At 46.1% G+C, this 19,164-nt stretch overlaps 1 protein-coding gene and 1 long non-coding RNA gene across 3 annotated transcripts in view; one reads left to right on the forward strand and one right to left on the reverse strand.

Moving 5' to 3' along the window:
- Positions 1-18,725, forward strand: part of TLN2 (talin 2) — a 453,800-nt gene extending 435,075 nt beyond the window's left edge. For both annotated transcript variants that reach the window (XM_027123203.1, XM_027123204.1), the window contains exons 55-59: positions 10,522-10,647; positions 12,983-13,045; positions 13,137-13,319; positions 16,159-16,284; positions 17,825-18,725. In XM_027123203.1, coding sequence (XP_026979004.1) covers positions 10,522-10,647; positions 12,983-13,045; positions 13,137-13,319; positions 16,159-16,284; positions 17,825-17,953 — 627 coding nt within the window. In that variant the 3' untranslated portion in view covers positions 17,954-18,725. The remainder of the gene's footprint in view (positions 1-10,521; positions 10,648-12,982; positions 13,046-13,136; positions 13,320-16,158; positions 16,285-17,824) is intronic.
- LOC113629090 (uncharacterized) lies at positions 2,243-12,969 on the reverse strand. The gene is made up of 3 exons (XR_003436382.1): positions 12,584-12,969; positions 12,290-12,380; positions 2,243-4,236 (listed from the first exon to the last, which is right to left on the reverse strand). It is a non-coding gene; the product is annotated as an uncharacterized LOC113629090 (long non-coding RNA).
- Positions 18,726-19,164: the final 439 nt, after the last annotated feature.

Here is a 19,164-nt window from a genome sequence, read left to right on the forward strand (position 1 = left end):
TCCTCTCTCGGGGAAGCTTCTGTCTGCTGGTTCTGGAGCCATGTCAGTTGATGCTCTTTCTCCTGGAGAAGTAGCTTGGCGCTAATTCACGTTGACTCTTCACCATACTCTAAGAGCTGCAGTCCCAATCCCTTTCCCATTGTCTTTTGCAGGGCCCTTCTGAGCTCTTGTGTATTCCTAAATTCTGGCTTCCCCCTGTCCAGCTATGGATTTATCTCATGATTCTTGATCTGAAAAACAGTCAATAGAGTTCCTATTCCATAGGGTTGCTGATATAACAATTAAATGAGATAATCTAGGAACACAGTACCTGACATACCATAGACGTAGTAAGCAGTCAGCATATCACCATCACTGAAAATATGATTCTAGGACTTTTATCTACTACCTCCTAGGAGAATGCCTGAAATAAAAATTATTCCATAGATCCATGAGCTGATGGCCTTAGGAAAAAGAGAAAAAAAAGAAAAAAAAGCCTAAAAGCACATGTTGATTGAGTGCCAAGCATGTGCTAGGCAATCTTCTAGGTGCTTTACATAGATTAACTCATCGGGTCCTTACGGCAAGTCCACAAGGCAGCGTTGTTGGCGTCCCTGCTCTAGGGATGCAGAATCAGAGGCAAATTACTTGCCAGAGTCAGATGGCCTTGACCGAGCTGGAAGCAGCATTGTGTGGGCCCTGGAGGTGGCAGTTTCAGGCCATACCAGTCCTCTGGGCCTACCCAGTGTCAGAAATTCCGGTGCAGTCCCACGGGGCAGGTTTCTGGTTTACCTGTGCCACTTGAGCCATTAATCCCACCTCTGGGAATCTGTCCTGAGGAGGAAATCCAGAGAGGAAGAAAGTTCTGTGTGTGTGAGACGGTTGTTCCTTTCATCCTTGTTCACAGTAGCAAGAATTTGGGTGTGACCTGAGTGTCTGCTTGAAGGAAAAGCATGTAGCTACTCAAAATAATGGTTGATAGGACTGTGTAGCATGAAGAAGATGCTCCTGGCATAATATTAAGTGAAAAGTAAAACAGGATGTGGAATCATGTACCCAGTATGATCACAACTCTGTTAAACACTTGTGAATGAAGGAGACAGGTGGGGGATGGACAAGAATGATGGTGGGATTGGAGTGATGGGAGGGTCTATGTTTTACAATTTTGTAAGACAATGTTTTAAAAATAACAGCACTTAAAAAGTTTGTGATGACTGCCACACTGGGCCAGTGGGCATTCCCTATACTGCCCTAGGATCATCTAGCCTTTCTGTTTATAGTGTGGTGTGGATTTTTACAGAAAGCCAAGGTCACAGTTGACATAACTGTTGATTTGAGTCCCTTCCCTGGAGGTACCTACTCTAGGTCACTTCCATCTTCCTATTAGGAAGGGCACTTGGTCCTTCTAGAGTCTTTAGAATGATCTCTGAAGTCTTACTCTACCCAGTGACCAGAGGCTCCCACCACATGGATTATGTTATCCATAAAACTGTTTTGAAGAAATCATCAACCTAAACCACAGTTTTTGTGCCTGTCTGGGAGTGCCATTTGCTCTGTAGTAATATCGACGTGAAAAAAAAAATCTTTCTTGACTTCAAGAAGGAATTTTTCCCCAGTTTAAAAAAAGAAAAAAATCCCAATCTAACATCAAAAGTCAACCAGTCTTTTGAGATTAACCAGTTCTTCCCATCCCCTTCCAAAACTAAACTCAATCAAATTAATCACAAATCCTCAGGATTCTGTAAGTAAGCAATTGCTGTTTCACCTCTACCCCTGTAACTCACATACAAACCTGCAGGCACCCCACTATCGGGTGAATATGCTTTGCTTCCATATCTGGGAAGCATTTGCACTGCTTTGAGGGAGTTTGGGAGATGGGCAATGTTTTTGTTTAAATTGTTTTGCTCACCACATTCTCAGGTTGCCTATTTTAATAATAGAGTGGTCTGGGGTTTATTGAAGATGGTTCGTGGTATATTCCCACCTCAGGCCCTTAAAACGTAAGCACCTCTTTTTGCCTGGAATCGCCCAGACACAAATAACAAATTGGCATCGCTGAGTCCACTGTTTGCTTGGGAAGATGGTGTAAAGGCAAAATGAGAATGTCGGTGAGCCCTGGTGCATGTGCCTATGATACTAATGATGGCGCCGTTTCCACACCTGCAGACACACTGTGCTCCACAGACAGGTAACAGAGGTGCCCCAATGGCGTCCCCACCAACTCCCCCCGCCCCCCCCCCCCCCCCGCGGCTGCAGCCTGCCATGCTGTGCCCATTCTCAGCTCAGTCAGACCTGGATGCCTTTCTGCAGGCCTCTGTGTGATATGTTTGATATATTAGGTTGTTATTTAATCCAACTATATATCAAACATATTCCTACAGTGTCTTGCCCTGTCTCCGGGGGTTCCTAATATAGCTTAGAAGGCAACAGGAAAGAATATGTTAGAATCACAAGTAGATTTAGAAGACGGAGTGCTCATTACATTTCATTATGTTATATCCCATTTCTTCTTGTAGCATTTAAAACCTGTATCCGTACTGCTAGATTATTTTGTTTATTTTAGAAACAAATCATAATTATTGATATTTCATAAGAGCTTGAGATATTATGTATAGTTTAGTTTTGTGCAGTGATGAGTCCTTAAAGGATGTGCTCGGTGGGGAAAAAGAAAACCCATGTTTGTGATACGGGGTCAGGATTATAACCTCCAAACACATCTGGATTTATATTTCATTTTAGTTCAGTTTTATCCTGATCTTCAGTTTAGAAATTAGTCATTTTCATGCTCAAGCTTTCAGCAAAAATTCAAGCACGAATCAACTATGTAATGTTCCTTTACACCCAGAGTAACAAAATGTATGAACCAGACCAGCCAAACCAAATGTATGGATGGTGAGTCACTGGGCTTCATATAAACTTTGGAGGACGAAGTATATCTAATAAAGATAACACAGTGTGGATTATACTCTGTCTGTTGAGTTTCCTGTTATAGGTTAACTTGTCAGTAGAGGTTGATAATATTTAGAATATGCCGACAATCAGAAAGTAATTCCACAGCCTAATTGGGGGCAACAGGAAGTTCAGGATTATGAAACATTTTTTTCTGGCATGTAACAGACTTCTTTAGTTGACTTTGACCTCCTCCTCCTGGAAGAGCCTGTGAAGTATGTGTGAGTTCATTCTGTTCTCTCTCAACAAAATACTTAGAGCACTGCTTTCTGAAAAGAGAACTATTGTGCTAATGGCTCCGATGTGGGGAGCAAAGAGGACGTGCTCTAGTAAAGGACACTCCTGAATATGCAAACAGTACCCCATGCAGGTAGTGAGCCAGTGGTGTGAACAGGCAGGTCAGGAAAGCTTCCCCTGTTTGGGGTCTAGGAGCCATCTCCACGCTGCTGCTCGCAGGGACTGCCTAGTGACAAGTCAGAGCAGCAGGGGAGGGGAAAATACAGTGTTGCAGTCCCAGCCTCCAGAGTTAGGAAGTGGAACCTGTCCTTGGGATCCTTCTCCACTGAGGAGACAGCAGTGGCTGTGCACCAGCAGGAACTCTTTCATATGGTCTTCAAGATGCTGCCACAATCAGGGCTACCTTCACGCAGCTAGAGAGCATTGTTTTAAGTCCAGTTAAAGTTGTTTGACCAAAATGACAAATTGTCATGGAAAAGCAACAGCAAGGTCTTCTGAATAACGAAAAGCACAGTTTAAAAGGACCTGAACTTTGAAGCCTGTACATTAAAATTGATGTATCTTTGTTTCGTACATCTTGCTGTTGACCAGCATGCTCTACTGATTATTGGGTGAAGGGGGAAAGACGACCAGATGTTCAGGGAGAAGGAGGATACAGCATTTTTTCTGTGGCCAGAGCGTGACATTGAGCTCTTGTGCCACTGGCTGTTTCCAGGCCAGGAGACACGAGGTCGGGGGAGGAGTGAAGGTGAGTGGGGCGTTCAGCTAGTGCGTGTTCCCACGTGACTCCCCGCCAGGTAAAGTAGTGGGTCTCCCAGAGCCTTCTCAGACACACACAATTCATGTCATGTGAGTTTACAGTGTGGCAAATTTACCTGATTAAATCTTTGAAAGAATTCTGTCATCTGTTCTTCATCCAGGCTTCCTAGATAGACATTCAGGTGCCTTCATATTTATTTTTTTGAGAGTATGACACATCTTTAAGAATTTTTCTATCAAACCGAAATCGCAATTAATAGATTCTGATCAAGGAGGAATGGATAGATATTCATATATATCTGTAGAATAAACCTGGAATGACATAAAGGAAAAAAAACAGAAATGGCATTAAAAGATTATCCCAGTGGTATTACTGTTCATTAAAAAATAAAGTGGTGGCGAGTGTGGGAAAACTTCCCCCAAGATACTAACCGAGCATGCTCACACCTTGTCCCTCAGACGCTGCAGGAACATGCATTACTCCACGTCTGGATGCAGAGGCTGGTCCCTCCCCAGGTTGCTGGCATTACCATTTGGCAGTGCTTTCTCTCTGTCCCCTGCTTTGTCCATTGACAATTTCCCCAGAGTTTTCCCTGGGACCAGGCCAACCCAGGGGAAGCCAAGGCCAGCTGAACAGCTCTGGTCTCGTGGCAGTTCCAGTGGTTCTGAGAAGTTTCCCTTTTATTAGGACTAGTAAACGTGGTGGTCCTAAAGACAACCCACCCATGGGTCCTCTGGAAGAGAACCTGACCAGGTTCGCAGACCGTTCACGTCTTTGGGTACAGGCTAAGGTCTCCCCCCACGCACCACTCAACTCAGTATCAGCAGCAAACTGGTAGCGGCCGAACTGGCTACAAACAAAGGAGAAACAGAGCTGCCTGTTCCACTCAGGCTTCCACCTGGCAGGAAAATGCTTCACTTGTGTTGTGGGAGTTCTCAGTGTTGGCCTCCATTTTTATCCCTCAAGGACATTTAAATTATATGCAAATGTTCACACTTAAAAAAAATTATACCCGAAGAATTTTTTTTTTAATTTGTGATGTGATAAGACCTTGTTTTTAATAGTAAGCATCCTACAAGGCTTTCAGTAACACAGGAAAAAGCATGATTCCTAACTGGAAAGACAGTGCTGTGAGTTGTAATCTGGTTTTTGTAGCCAGTTGTGAGAGAAACGACCATTGTGCTTATCAGTTCTCAGCAAGGCGGTCCCTCAAAGGAGATTTTCAAGGAGGGAGGTAGAAATCAGGGCAGTGACCCTTTGGCCATCTCCTATGTGTGCCTTTGACTCCTTCACTGTCAAGTCCATCAGGGGAAGGGGCCACAGGGATGTAATTCACAAAGAAAAAGGCCAGAAAGAGGACCACAGATGGAAGTGTTCTTCCTCTGCTAGACGCATGACCAAGGGCCTGTCTGGGAGGATGGGCCTGGTGGAGGCTGGGAAAGATACTGCAGGAAGGAGGCCAAAAGAGTGGGAGCAAAAGAAAAAGGAGTCTGTGCTAATTTTAGTCCATGCATTCTTTAAAAGGGTTTCACCTGAAACCATAACATGTCAGAGCTAAAGGACCAGGAGGGTTGAGTTTGCTCTTGAAATTACAAACAGAAAATGTTTGATACCTGGAGAAGAGCAGCAAATTCCCCAAAATCACGTGGCCAAAAGCGCAGAGCAGAGACTGAAACCCAGTTGTCTGTCTCCTGATTGGGTGTCAAGGGAGTAGCTAGAAGCAGTACCAGCACTTGACACTTAATCTTTGATTTGTGTTTTTTATTTATATTGTAGGTTGTAGTCAGAAATGGCAGCTAGAATCTTTGTTAGAATTATGAGCGGAAAACAGGGTTCAGGCAGAGAAACAGACTAAAAGTCTGAACAACAGTTTTTGAAACCACAAAAAATATATGTAGTAATAGAAAGAAAAATGAAATTAATTCTAATAGTTATTGAGCATTTACTATGAGTCAGTTATGCTCTGTGTATATTAATAATTTATTTATAACAGCCCTATCGGCTATGTAGGAGGGAAGGTAGTTTCAGAAAAGGAATGAATTGACACAAACATTATGTTCTCAGAATGTTACCAAGTCCAGGCTCGTACTGCTTGCCACACAACAGGCCAGTAAATTGAGAGATGAGGTGTTGGGGTGGGGAATAGCGACTTTATTTGGAAAGACAGCAGACTGAGAAGATGATGGACTCATGTCTCAAAGAACCATCTTCCCTGAGTTAGGATTCAGCCTCCTTTAATACTAAAAGGGGAGGGGGTGTGGTTGGCTGCTGCAAACTTCTTGGTTCCGGGATCCTTTGTTCTTGCAGCTGTCCCAGTAGGTCTGGTCACAATGTTCCTATAAACCTCCAACCAGACACATGTTATTCTCTGTCCTGCAACTTTTTATCTCTATATGAATGGAAAAGTGTTATACCTTTAAAGGTCAGAGCCTTGACAGTGGGCTAGCTTGTAAATTTCACGCTACAGGCAACATTCTTATAGCAAAAGCAATAGAATACAGAGGTTAAAGTAAAAGAAACAGATCCAATATGGAGTCAGATTTGTTCCTATTACAAGAATCCCTGAAAGGCCAAAAGACAAAATAAAAATGAGGAAAGGCCTCCCCTTTTCTGTCCCCCTTTCCACCCTCCTTCCCCCTCTCTATCAGCACAACAGGAGTCTCAAATGCTCTCCCAAGAGTGGGAAGCAGGCAGCCAGGGAGTCAGCCCAAAGTGTGGCCTTTCCCAAGAGGGATCTCGCCAGACCTCTAACTTTTTAAAAGAGGAGATCTGGAGAAGATCACCAAACAAGAAAAATACCAGCAAAGGGGTGCTTAGACTTTTCTCAAAGCTACCGAAAAGACAAGGCTAGAGTCTGCTAGACAGTCCTGGAAGGACAATTGCTGAGAGCTACAAGTGACCTGGCCAGCGGTCTTTTCTAGTGGAGGGGACCAGGGAAAGAGCATTGTACAGGGGATGAGAAGATGGATTCAGCTCTCAGAGGCTGCGGCTTCATTAAGCAGGGAAGACTGTTAGTTTGCACATCTGTGACATTATTTTGTTAAGAGAGCCTCTTGGTAAAATGCTGCTGTGTTTTGCATCTGTATATGCATGAGTCAGTGTCAGAGACTATGAGTGCCAGTTGAGGGATACAGATAGAGCATACAATTAACAACCCACAGCATTCCACAGGGCAGGAGCCAGTGCTTTGATGTGTGTGTCCAATCGTCCCCAGGAATCAGGAATGGAAAGTTACTGATGGGGACACTTACTCCATGCATCTCCCCTTCTCTTACTATGTAAATTGTTCTCTGGCTGAACTCCGGTACTCAGAGACTCAGCTTAAATGGATACATTCTCTCAACAAACCTTTATCACATGGGCTTTCCTACCTAACGTTGTGCTCCAGAGATGTAAGTTGGATGAAACACGGTCCATGCCCTGGAGGAGATTGCAGGCTGGTAGGATTCAGCTGACTGGTGTGTCTGTTCTCCTGAGCCCAGACCAGCACTCCCCCCATGGTAGCCCATACCACCTGCATCTTCCAGCAGATCCTCGGTGATCTGAGCAAGGAAGGGCTGTCCATTTAGCAGCCCATTGAGTGAAAGCATTTCCTTACATCCAGATGCCATGGACTCCAGATTCTTCCCCAGGGTCCCCTTGCAGCAGCTCCAACTTACTGTTCTTCTCCTCAATCTCCCAGCTACAGTGGGGTTTGTTCTATTAACAATTCCTGCATTTTAATTGTGATCCTTTTATTCAGGGAAGTCCTTCAAAGCCCAAGCCAATTCCATTTCTCTCCTTTTTTGCGCCGTGGTTAAGCACATGTCCTCCCTTCTCTCACTGCCCTCACACCCCTCTCCCAGATTCCATTCTGTACGCTGGTGGGAGCTGAAGCCAATGGGAATTTGGACTTGGGTGCCGTGGCTTTTCACCAAGTCTCCTTGGCTTGGGGAGATCCCATTTTCTCAGGCTAGAAGTTGTATGGTGTGAGGAAACATCAGCATTATGTCTCATTTCAGCAGGAGAGATAGAGTGGGCATTTAGTCTTAATGGTAAACCTGGCCCACAGAAAGGTACCAGTCCTGCAGGTAGAAGGCAGATCTCATCATGGAACGCTGCCCAACTGCAGCATCTAAATGTTTGCCCTCCATCACAGTCGGCTTTATTAATCCTTTTTCTTGGGAAACTCTCTCGTACTTTTTAATCAGAGGAAATGTCTCTCAGAGATAAGGCTTCCTGCCACGTCCATTTTAAAGTCTAGAGATCTTATGGAAAGAAAAAGAAAAATTCATCAAAGGGCATTACAGCACTTGCCATTGCAGGAAAAATCTATGGCTGTCAGAAATATTTCCAAGTTGAGTATGTATTTCGAACATGTGTTTAAAAAAAAAACAACCAGCCAGGGCAGCGAAAGATATGGGAGAGCCCTTTTCAATCAGTTCTAATGAGATATTCTTTCAGATCTATCCATGCTTAGAGTTAGCACTTAGTTTTGGGGAAATTCCATTTTTGTGCATTTTAAAATTGGGGAAATCAGAAACCTGCTGTGAAGTGGACTCATCCTTGGAACCCATAGCATAGCTGAGGCCCCCTGCACCTGCAGCAAGGGGCTGGAAGACATTGGGAGCCACCACGGGCCTCCATTTCCTCATCTGCAAAATGGGGAGGAGCTCCCTTTGGACTCAGAAACTCTGTGATTTCCCCAGTGCCTTAATCTGTTATATACTTGACTTTCTTTTGCAGAACGAATTTCCAGAAAAGCTCTTAATTCAAGGTCATTGAATATACCTATCACAGCCCAATGCCATTTCTTGTGGCTTATGTATAACAGTTCCTTTTATGCCAGAGTGTCTTAAAATGAGTCATTTTATGTTTCAGTGAACAAATTTTGTATTTCACCACTGTCACAAGCTTCCCCGCCCCATAATGAGGAATCCAAAATTAATCTATTGGAACGGAATCCATATCTGTCCTAAATGCTCCTAGAGCAAGACTTTGTCAGAAATAGGAAAGAGATACTGCTTCTGTCTCAGAACGTCTCAAATGCTGCTGTTATTCTTCAGTTCCACTAGATGTGCTCGGAAATGTTTTTCTGATAACATGGGTTATAAAAACAAAAGTAGGAATGGCCACATCTTGAACCAGGAGAGATGCCATAAAGAATAGGGAACTGGAAAAGCATTGTATCTGTGTATCCATCCCGTCTGATGGTTCATATGGGCCCATTAGTGAGCCGACTTTGAGCCTCCAGCATGAAGTCGCTCCTCACTGATGCCCAACTTGGTGGCCTCATCTAGGAAGAACATATCATGATGGAGGCAGAGAAGTTTAGGTTTAGATCTGGTCTAGATTCTTCACACTGCCACATGATCTTGGCCCAATGCTCCACCTCCCTAAGCCTGCATGTTCCCATTATAAATATAAGGATAAAGATAACTACTATATACGATTTTTAGTCTCTTTTTTGGTGAGGATTAAACAAGTTCATGCACGTGGAAGTGCCTAACAAAATACCTGCACATAGCAGGCGCTCTTAAAAAGTATCGCTGTTTGTACAACATTGGGAATGTACTTAATGCCACTGAATCGCATACTTAAAATTGGTTCAAAGGGTAAATTTTGTGTTATATATATTTTACCGACACACACAAAGAAAAGTATTGCTGTACCTGACCATCATCTCTTAATGCCTGAAAGGTACCAGCCACATCTTCGGCATTCTGTGACCGAAGGGGCACTTAACCATACTGGCTTAGATTCACAGAGCAATATTGCTGGTGGGGGACCTTGGCGGTCATCTAGTCTGACTACCCCGTATTGTGATGCTCCGTCCCACCCAGCCTGGGACCAGGGTCTTTACACTTGCCCACCTTCCCGAAAGTTGGTTCTTTTGTTGATGTTGATTCTTTTCAACATCCCAGGCGTTTGGCAGCAGAGCCTGATAGTACCTGTGCGGTGGGGGTGGGGGTGGGGAGCCAGTGTTCTTCCCCAGGTGGAGCTGTGCCTCGGGTTTCCAAGGGGGAAGCTCCACCTTGATGTCGCGTTGCCCCAATTTCTTCTCCACCACTGGTGATCTCTGGTTGGCGTGTGACTCTCTGCTCAGCCACAGAAATGCAAATTCTGTTTTACTTTTGTTTTCACCCAAGAGCAATAAGGTTTTTCACAGCTAATAGCCATCTTTTGTTTTCTCAACCCACTTTTCTGAGCCTTGAGTTGTGGGATAGTGTGCCACCACCCACTCTTTGGATCTCAATTATTGATTATTTTGATTTGGGTTATTGATGCTAATGGAACCCTTCGAATGCATTTTATTCCCAGTGAATTGATGTGTTTTTAAAGATTCTGGTCTGGAAAAAGAGTCTGTCTTTGAATTTCCTGATTTGAACTTTGTAAGGAACCTCAATGCTGGCGGGTTTTATCTTTTAGAGAAGGGTGGGGGGAGGCAGCAGATGGAGAGGCATCCAGCCAGCTGCAGCCTTTCTACCCTGGGTGTGGTTTGTCGATAAAAATCCACGCACGGAGGAAGAGCCAGGTGACCAAGAAGTAAGTCATTTAGCAGAAAGCGCCCTTTGGGGATATGAATTGCATGTGATGCTGTTTTCTTTTGGTTATAGCAAGCGGATGAGACCCTGGATTTTGAAGAACAGATCTTGGAAGCTGCTAAATCCATTGCTGCTGCCACAAGTGCCCTGGTCAAATCGGCCTCGGCAGCCCAGAGGGAGCTGGTGGCCCAAGGAAAGGTGTGTAAACCCCACTGGCCAAGTGGTGGAAAGTTCACACAGCAAGAGCCTCTGAATACTAAGAAAAAGGCGATACCGCTTGTGTCCTGACCAAGGAAGCCGTGCCGCCCCTTCCCTCCCTGACTCGCCTGGCTTTGCCCATATCATTGGATACTCTGTTTGCTTCAGCCTGGCAGACAGAATGAAGGGTTTAGCTTCCAGGCCTGTCATCTGCTTCTTGTTAAGGAGAGCTTCCACTCCAGGCAGCCATCAGGGCCTGAACAAGACATTTATTTTCCCCGCCGTACATTAGGCTATTTAAAGCCGTAAACTCATATTTTCCTGGTGGATGGCTATATAAGCACCGTAGTCAGGGGCTTTATAATACCACGTCCAGCTCCAGTGACGCCCTTCCTTTCCTTAGGACTGTTGAGCTGAATGCCGTCCAACTCTGCAGTTAGCATTTTCCTTAGCCCTTTGGACAAAAGGCAGGTCTGGTTTTAAAGCTGAGAGTTCTTCGACCTGCTTCATCTCCAGTCACCGATTCCATCTGCATTAGCGTGAAAGCCTAGTTCTTTTTCAGTGATCCAAAGGATTAAGAGTACATTAGACTAATCCTGGATGTGAAAAGGCCTTCCAATTTAAAATACTCCTTGTGTCCTATTATTCCCATACAACGTGGAACCACCACATCCAAGTTACATCTTGCAGAGAAGCCTCTCAGTCATAGAGGCACCACGGAAATCCTGCCAGCTTTGGGAAATTTGGTCACTGTAACTGTCAGTCACTTATATTTGATGTTAAAAGGCCTTTGCTCTCAGTGTACAGATGACGGATGTGATTGTGTCTTCTTGGTTGTTTTTGTTTTTATCATTTTTTTAATATATTTTATTTATTTTGTTGCACCGGGTCTTAGTCGCGTTGGCAGGCTCCTTAGTTGCAGCACATGGGCTCCTTAGTTGTGGCATATGAACTTTTAGTTGTGGCATGCATGTGGGATCTAGGTCCCTGACCAGGGATCAAACTGGGCCTCCTGCGTTGTGATTGCGGAGCCTTAACCACTGCGCCACGAAGGAAGTCCCATTGACCTAAGAACTTGTAATACAGATAGTTATGTGCAGCCGGTGGCCTTCCCTCTTCCTCTATGAAGTCTCTTGTGAGCTTAACTGTGCCTTAATCCAACCTACGTCCACTGTTTCCTCTTTCTAAACCATTGTGTATCCAATATCGATGTATGTACATCTCCCCAACCAGCATGAATCTGTCCCTTTATGCTTCTCACTTATCCCCTGTAGATCTAGAAGAGTGGTGACCTCAATCACCTAGGACTTGTTGACTAGTCGATACGTAAAGACCAAAAATGGATCATTGAGAAGAACATCCTACCTAAAACTTTTGGTTTATTTGCACATGGATTAAAGAGCCATCTACGTGCTGGACACATTGCTAGATACTAGAGAATCGAACTTGACTATGGCCCAGCCCCTGTCCTCCAAGGAACTTATGCGTTCAAGCATTTAAAAAGTTGGTAACGGAGGTGCAGCTGGACCTGGGGAACTATAGATGATATGCAGGACGTTGGGGCCTTACCTGACCTTCAGCATGCCCTGATGTGCTGACAGATCCCCACTTTCATAGGCAAATTTAGATACTCATCTCTTACCTCTCCAGGCACCTCCCACATGTGTAAAGGTGTTTCCTCCTGTAGCTCCCTCTACATCTGGTCAGAAAATGTTTCACTGTTGCAACAATTCCTAAACAGAAGCGGGGAACGTCTTACTTCCAGCTTCTTACTTCTCTTCCCACCCCTGAAAAAAATAGTCTGTATTTCCTTAAGGCGAGGATCTGTGCTCAATTGTACAGAGAGAGACCCACCCCCTTTTTTAACATCATCTGCCAGAAAGTCACAGCGTGGCTTCCAGGGTCAGGAATCAGGAGAGATTTAAGCTTCCCTCACCTCTTGAATGAAGAGACCTCAGGGGCTCCCATGTTGGAGATGGAGAAAGGTCAGCAGAGGAAATAGGCGTGTCAAGATAGCCCCATCCATCGTTCCTGAGCCATTTTCCCAGAAACACGGTACCTGGCAGTGAAATGGAGGTCGTTGAGAGCGTTTCTGGTCGCCTCCTTGTGGCCCAGGTGGAAACCGGTCAGGACATGCAGTCTTGGAGCTGCTGGCGTCCTGCAGGGGAAAGGGTGCTGCACTCTCCTGCCAGTGCTGTTGGCAAGAGTCCCAGGGAGGTGCTGCATGTCTGATGAGATGCTTTTCTCTCCAAATCCAGGGCAAGGTAGGGTTTGGGGGCTGCAGGTCACCCTGTGCCTTCCCGCTCTCATTGCTGCTTTTCATACTCCACTCTAGGTGGGCTCCATCCCCGCCAACGCCGCAGATGACGGACAATGGTCACAGGGCCTGATTTCTGCCGTGAGTTGCCCCCTACTCCTTCCCCGTTGGCTTTTTGGATCCCCTGCAGGAGGTTTGGGCCTCAAGTCACTTCTCTGTTGACTGTCCCCAGGCCCGGATGGTGGCAGCTGCGACCAGCAGTCTCTGCGAGGCGGCTAATGCCTCTGTGCAGGGGCACGCCAGTGAGGAGAAGCTCATCTCATCCGCCAAGCAGGTTGCCGCGTCCACGGCTCAGCTGCTTGTGGCCTGCAAGGTGAAGGCTGATCAGGATTCGGAGGCCATGAGGCGGCTTCAGGTAATGGTCACTGATGCTGGTGGGAAAACACTCCTGTTGGAGCGGGTAAGTGTTGCCAAAGGCGGCGGTCTCGCTTCCTTGGCATGACCCACCAGGCCTTCCATCAGCCAGCTCTGTCCCACGTTTCTCATTTCCTGCCACGTGCAGCCATGCATCCTACCCCTTCAACGCCACCAAACTGACGTGCTCCACGCGTGCCTCCTGGTCTCATGCCTTGGGGTCCTCCCCGCACCAGCCCAACCTTGGTGAGCTCCTACTCATCCATCATGACTCATCTCCAAAGTCATCTCTTCTGGGAAGCCCTCCTTGAATCCCAGACCTTGGGCAGTCAGTCCCTCTTCTGCCCTGCCATAGCCTTTGGACAGACCAGTCTTGCAGTTCCTGTCACCCAGTACCACCACATTTATCTTTAGTCCGCCTTTGACAAGGCTGTGAGCTTCTTAGGTGCAGGTACCAGATCTTTATCTTTGTGTCTCTCACTCCTAAGATGGTACCTGTTTCAGTGGAGGCTCTCATTCAGTGTTTGCTTAAGGAGGGAGCAAAAGGACTGAGGAATTTATATGAGATGCTGCTAAGGTTTCCCAGAGCCCAGAGAACACACTTATGAAGGTGTCACTTGAGTTCTGCCCAGTGGATCTCAGTTTTCCTGATTGTGTATTTCAAGCACAGTGAAAGAAATGTTGGAATGAAAAAGATCACATAGCTTCACCATCTTCACATGTCCAGTGCTATTTTTTTCTCTTCCTGTTTTTATCTTACACAAAATACTTTTGTCTAGTTGTCATCCTAACAGAGACATTCTGCATTTTTTTCACTTCACGTTTTATCATACTTTTTTTTTCCTTGAAGAAAAGTCTTCCTAATGGCCCTGTGCAAAGCTCAGTGGTTCTTGCTTCATAGGTCTCATTTTTAATGATTGCATGATATTATATCAACTGATTATGCCAGAATTTCTCTATACGTTGGATATATTTGTTTCCAATTTTCTAGATGTTTGTTACTCTAATAAATGTAATGCAGATTGTTTATGTTGCTAAAAATGTTTATGTAAGATCATAAATGGCAGTAATATTTGAACAATCCCATTGAAACTCGGGACTCTCGTCGTATTTCCTAAGTTGTAAAGTGCATGGCCGTTGTTCGGTCTTCCTGTGTGTGTCTCTCTCTGACCCACCTCCCTCACCTTCATTTTCCTCCTGGCATAAACCCAGGGGAAAACGGGGAGCTGCGTGTTTGTGAATGTGCGATTCATGGATTTGGGCGACACTCCTTTGGAAAACACCCTGAGTTAAGAGAGACGTGGGTTCAAGACCTGCCTCTACTATGTACAAAGTGCATTATCTTATACAAGTCATTCCAAACCTTTCAGGCCTTAGTTGCCATGTCTGTAAAATGAGGATAGAGATGCCTGCACTGGCTCTTATGAGGGTCAGAAATGTAAAAGTGCTTTTGTAAGTCCTAAGGATTTACACAGATACAACCCAGCATCACTCTTATTATCATCATTACTGATTTATGTGGGTGCTGCAATGTTGTGTGAATCCCTTACAATGACCCAGAGGTTCTCTGGGGCTACACAGGCCTATGTTCAAATCGCAGCTCTATAACTTACCAGCTGCAGGATCTTAGATTAGTTATTCAACCTCACTTTCTACGTAGAAAAGTGGGCTAATGATTTCTGACCTCATAAAACTGTTTTGAGAGTAAGCACATGATGAGAATAAGCATATGACGTCAAGTGCTAATGGGCCTCCCCTCCCCTTCTTGCGTGAGCCCTCGTGGTCCCCCTTGGCCGCTTTAGATCACCAACCAGATGAGCCAGTTAACTTTGAATGAGAAAACTCTCAACTTTCTGATGGCTCACCCCCAAGACCAAGTCCTTGACTCTCAGGGGGCTGGGCAAGGACTATGGGAGATTTAACGAAGCCATGACCACCGTGAAAAGGAAATTCCAGACCTCAGGTGGCAGAGGTCAAGTCCCCTGGGCCATGCTTTTTGAGCATTAAGAGTAAACCAATGGGGGCTGTAGCCCTTGCTGAAGATCTAGGCTGCACGTGGACAAGCTCTTCTGCAGTGTGTCTGGCACTCGCCCCATCCTTGACCGTGCGGCATGAAGCCAGCTGTGACTCTAAAAGCACATCCGTAAAGGCCCTAGTTACTGTGGGGCTCCCATTCCTTCTGTGCAGGGGTAGGTTGTGCTTTCATAGCCCTTAATTCCCTCTGAAAGCGTTCAGTGAGCCCCCAGCCCTGGGCAGCCACTGTGCCCGGTGCTGGGGATGCAGAGATTGAAATCACAGCCCCTGCCTTCAAGTTGTTCACTGTCCAGGAGGAAGAGAGGCAACCAGAAGTGTGGTGAGGGCTGCAAAGAAGCCAGCAGGGAGCTTTCCAGGAGCACTTGGGAGGGTGTGGGGAAGGCTAAGACAGACAGAAAAAGTGATCTCTGAGTCAAGTCCTCAAGTATGCCTCAGTGGGATGGGGCAAGGGGAGGTGGCTTTCTAACCAAGGGTGCAGCCCCTGAGCAAGTTTCTGTTAACACACATATCAGAGTGCTATAATCGTGTATTCACATAATTGTAATTCCCCTGAGAAGTGCGTGTTCCCTGGGAGCCAGGAAATGTGTCTCATTAACCTGCGAATGAGCTAAGGTTAGGTAGGTGCCAGTGTTGGTAGAATCAATGGATGGATGGACAAATGGATACTACCTAGAGAGAAATTCTGTGTTACATACAATCGGATGATAAATCAATTCATAGTCTCATGAACTGTGCCTCCACGTCTGTCTTGCTGAATCCAAATGGCTGTTTCCAATGATACAATGTGTGTTTTGTCCCCTCTCCAGGCAGCAGGAAATGCTGTGAAAAGAGCCTCAGACAATCTTGTGCGTGCAGCCCAGAAGGCAGCATTTGGCAAAGCCGATGACGATGATGTTGTAGTGAAAACAAAGTTTGTAGGGGGCATTGCTCAGGTGTGTGATTAAATCCAGACAGCGTTTACTCCCCAGATGAGCACTGTGTGAAAACAGAGACCCAAAATAACAGTGGCTTAAACAAGATGGAAGTCTATTTCTCCCTGGTGAGACAGGCTTGGGTGTAAGCAGTCTAGGGATGGTGTGGCGGCTTCTTTGTGACTGAGACCCAGACTCCAGCTGCCTACCGCTCCACCGTCCCTGAGATGTTGCCTTGGCAACATCTTGGTCTAAGATGGCTTGATAACCACCTCCGTTTTCCAGCCAGCATGAAGACGGAAGGTTAGGGCGGGCGTGACTCTGAAGTCGTCTGCATCACTTGCTCTCACACGCCATGGGTCAGAACTTCATCACGTGGCCAGCCTAGCTGCAAAGGAGGCAGGGAAATGGAGTATTCTTTTCTGAGTAGCAGTGTACCTACCTAAAAATCAGGGATTCTGTTACAGAAAAGGGAGAGAGGAGAATTGGAGGATGGCAATATTATCATTTAAATAAAATGATGCATTTGGAGCTGCTACTCACTGCAGATTTTTGGCCCTAGAGAAAGAATGAACGATGACCCTCTCCCAGAAGTTTTACAAGTGTGGATGAGAATCTGACTTACGCAGGCCTGCATTCTTGTGCATGAGAGTGGGGTGGAAAGGTCAGGAAACCACGCTTGCATTTTGGGATGTGTTAATGTAAATCCTTTATATGAGATTGGTTTTCCACCAGGAGCACTGAAGCCCCGTGGCTGAACTTACTCATTCCCATGCCTTCCTTAGCTCTTCCTGAACCACTCCCTGTGTTTGGAAATACCCAGGATGCATTTTTACCAGAATCTGCTTCTTGATACACTAGTTCCATGAGAAGTTCCATGAAGAAGGGTCTCTGATCAAACAGTTCTGGGAATCACTGACTTCTGTACTCCCTCCTCAGATATCACGATGCTCGTTAGTCTAGCAAGGCTCTGAAAAGACCTTTGCTTTTCAGAAATCTATTTGACTTCCTTGAGCACAGACTTCCCCTTTCCCCTTTATACCTATTAACTAATATTCCTCAGATCACACCTTAGAAGCATGAAATAAATATATGAAAGCCATCTAGTAGTTAAGGACTCCAGCTTTAGCTTCGAGAATACCTGGGCCGGGTCCTGCTCCACCAGATGGGTCCCTTCAGGAAAGCGGACCCACATCTCTGAGATTCAGCTTTCTCATTGGAAAAATGGGACATTCAATAGGCCATACTTCACAGTGTTGCCATGAAGATGATGGGACATTCCGTGTAAAGTGCTTACACCAGAGCCTGCTGCATCATAGGGACACAGTATATATTTGCTGTTAAATCAGTGGCCGGAAGTCAGCTTACTGTCTTGGATCGTTGGTCTCAAAACCCGAACTGTGGCACGGAGGCTGGTCTCCAGAGCTAAGAATACTTAGTCCCGGGACATGGCTGTGTCCCACTGTAGCAGAGGCTGTGGGAGCTCATGAGGCAAGCAGTGGAGGGGAGGGCAGTTTCCTAAAAAGTTTCAGATCCATCCAGCTTGTTGCTTTGCTTCTAGATCATCGCCGCCCAGGAGGAAATGCTGAAGAAAGAGCGAGAACTGGAAGAAGCAAGGAAAAAACTAGCCCAGATCCGCCAACAGCAGTATAAATTCCTACCCACCGAGCTGAGGGAGGACGAAGGCTAAGGCCAGAACCAAGAGGGCGCACCCAAGGGGCCGGCCGCGTGAGAACTGGATGGACAGCGGTCCTGAGGGGCCGGGCACCGCCCTGGAACTGCCCCCCCTCCCCCTGGGGTGAGCCGGGAGCCCTGAGCTCTCCTGCGCGCTCCCCTGTCCTGTCGGGCACCAGCTGCATGATGGTGATGTCACGCGGTACAGTGTGTTCCACCCACAGCTCCTCTGCCATCTCCCCCAACCCCGCCTCACTGTATCTCAGGAGAGAGGGGCGCGGGTTCACGGACTGGTACCAAAAAGGAGGAGTCAGTATTACATCGTCCTCAGACACTCGCGCTTCTGTTGGTCCTTCTCTGGGCCTGCTGTGAAATCTGAATAGGAAAGAAAAAAAAAAAGGAAAACCAAACAGCTCGGGGGAAATCCTTGATGCCATAGCTACTCAAAGATACTCTTCTCCCTCTCAGGAGAAGATGGACGTTGGAGTTGGACACGGTTAATAAAGGCCAGAAACATAAACCAGTGTGGACTCCAGGAGGGCAACTCGGGTCCTCCTGCTGTGTCTCAAGCACTGGCTCGCCCAGAGGGTGAAGAATTCCTGCCCCTGTTTGCACGCTCTCTTGCCTCAGTGTGTAAGCTCCTTGTACAATCTAGACCCAACTTGTATTCTGTGACCCAGAAAATCGAATGATTTTTTTTTTTCCCTCCATAATCCAAAGGGGCAGAGGTATGGGGGACTGGCAGGGCTCAGTGAGCAGGGGCTGTAATAAAATGTGTGGGCTCCTTACTCTGTAGAGGCTGTTTGAGTTCATACAAATTCATCCCCACAAACCCAGGTCCCCCAGGTGACAGTCAGTACAACAGCCTGCCTCAGGCATTCGAAGTGGGGATTCAGCTCCAATGAAGCAAGTCCTTGGTGACTTCGTCTTTAGGTTCCGCGTCAGCTTCTCTGCTCTCAAAATGATCACAATTCAAGATCCTGTTAAAAAACCTGTCATCCATCCTCCAACCCGTGATGGATGTTTTCTCTCTGTCCTAATTGTCTCAAAACCTAGATGCGTTTTAACATCATTACAAACCTTTAACAAGATAGTTTTGCTCATTAGCCCATCTTAAAGGTGAAGGCATATCGTTTGTTCAGAGTCTGTCTTCTGTAGGCTACGGTTGGAGAATTACAGTTCGAGAGTTTCCCCCCTCCTCTCCTTTCTCTTTTCGGAGCCCTCTCC

Source organism: Aethalodelphis obliquidens, unplaced genomic scaffold (genome assembly GCF_003676395.1).
Source record: "Aethalodelphis obliquidens isolate GAN/ISIS:26980383/991018 unplaced genomic scaffold, ASM367639v1 scaffold26, whole genome shotgun sequence".
Lineage (NCBI taxonomy): Eukaryota > Metazoa > Chordata > Mammalia > Artiodactyla > Delphinidae > Aethalodelphis > Aethalodelphis obliquidens.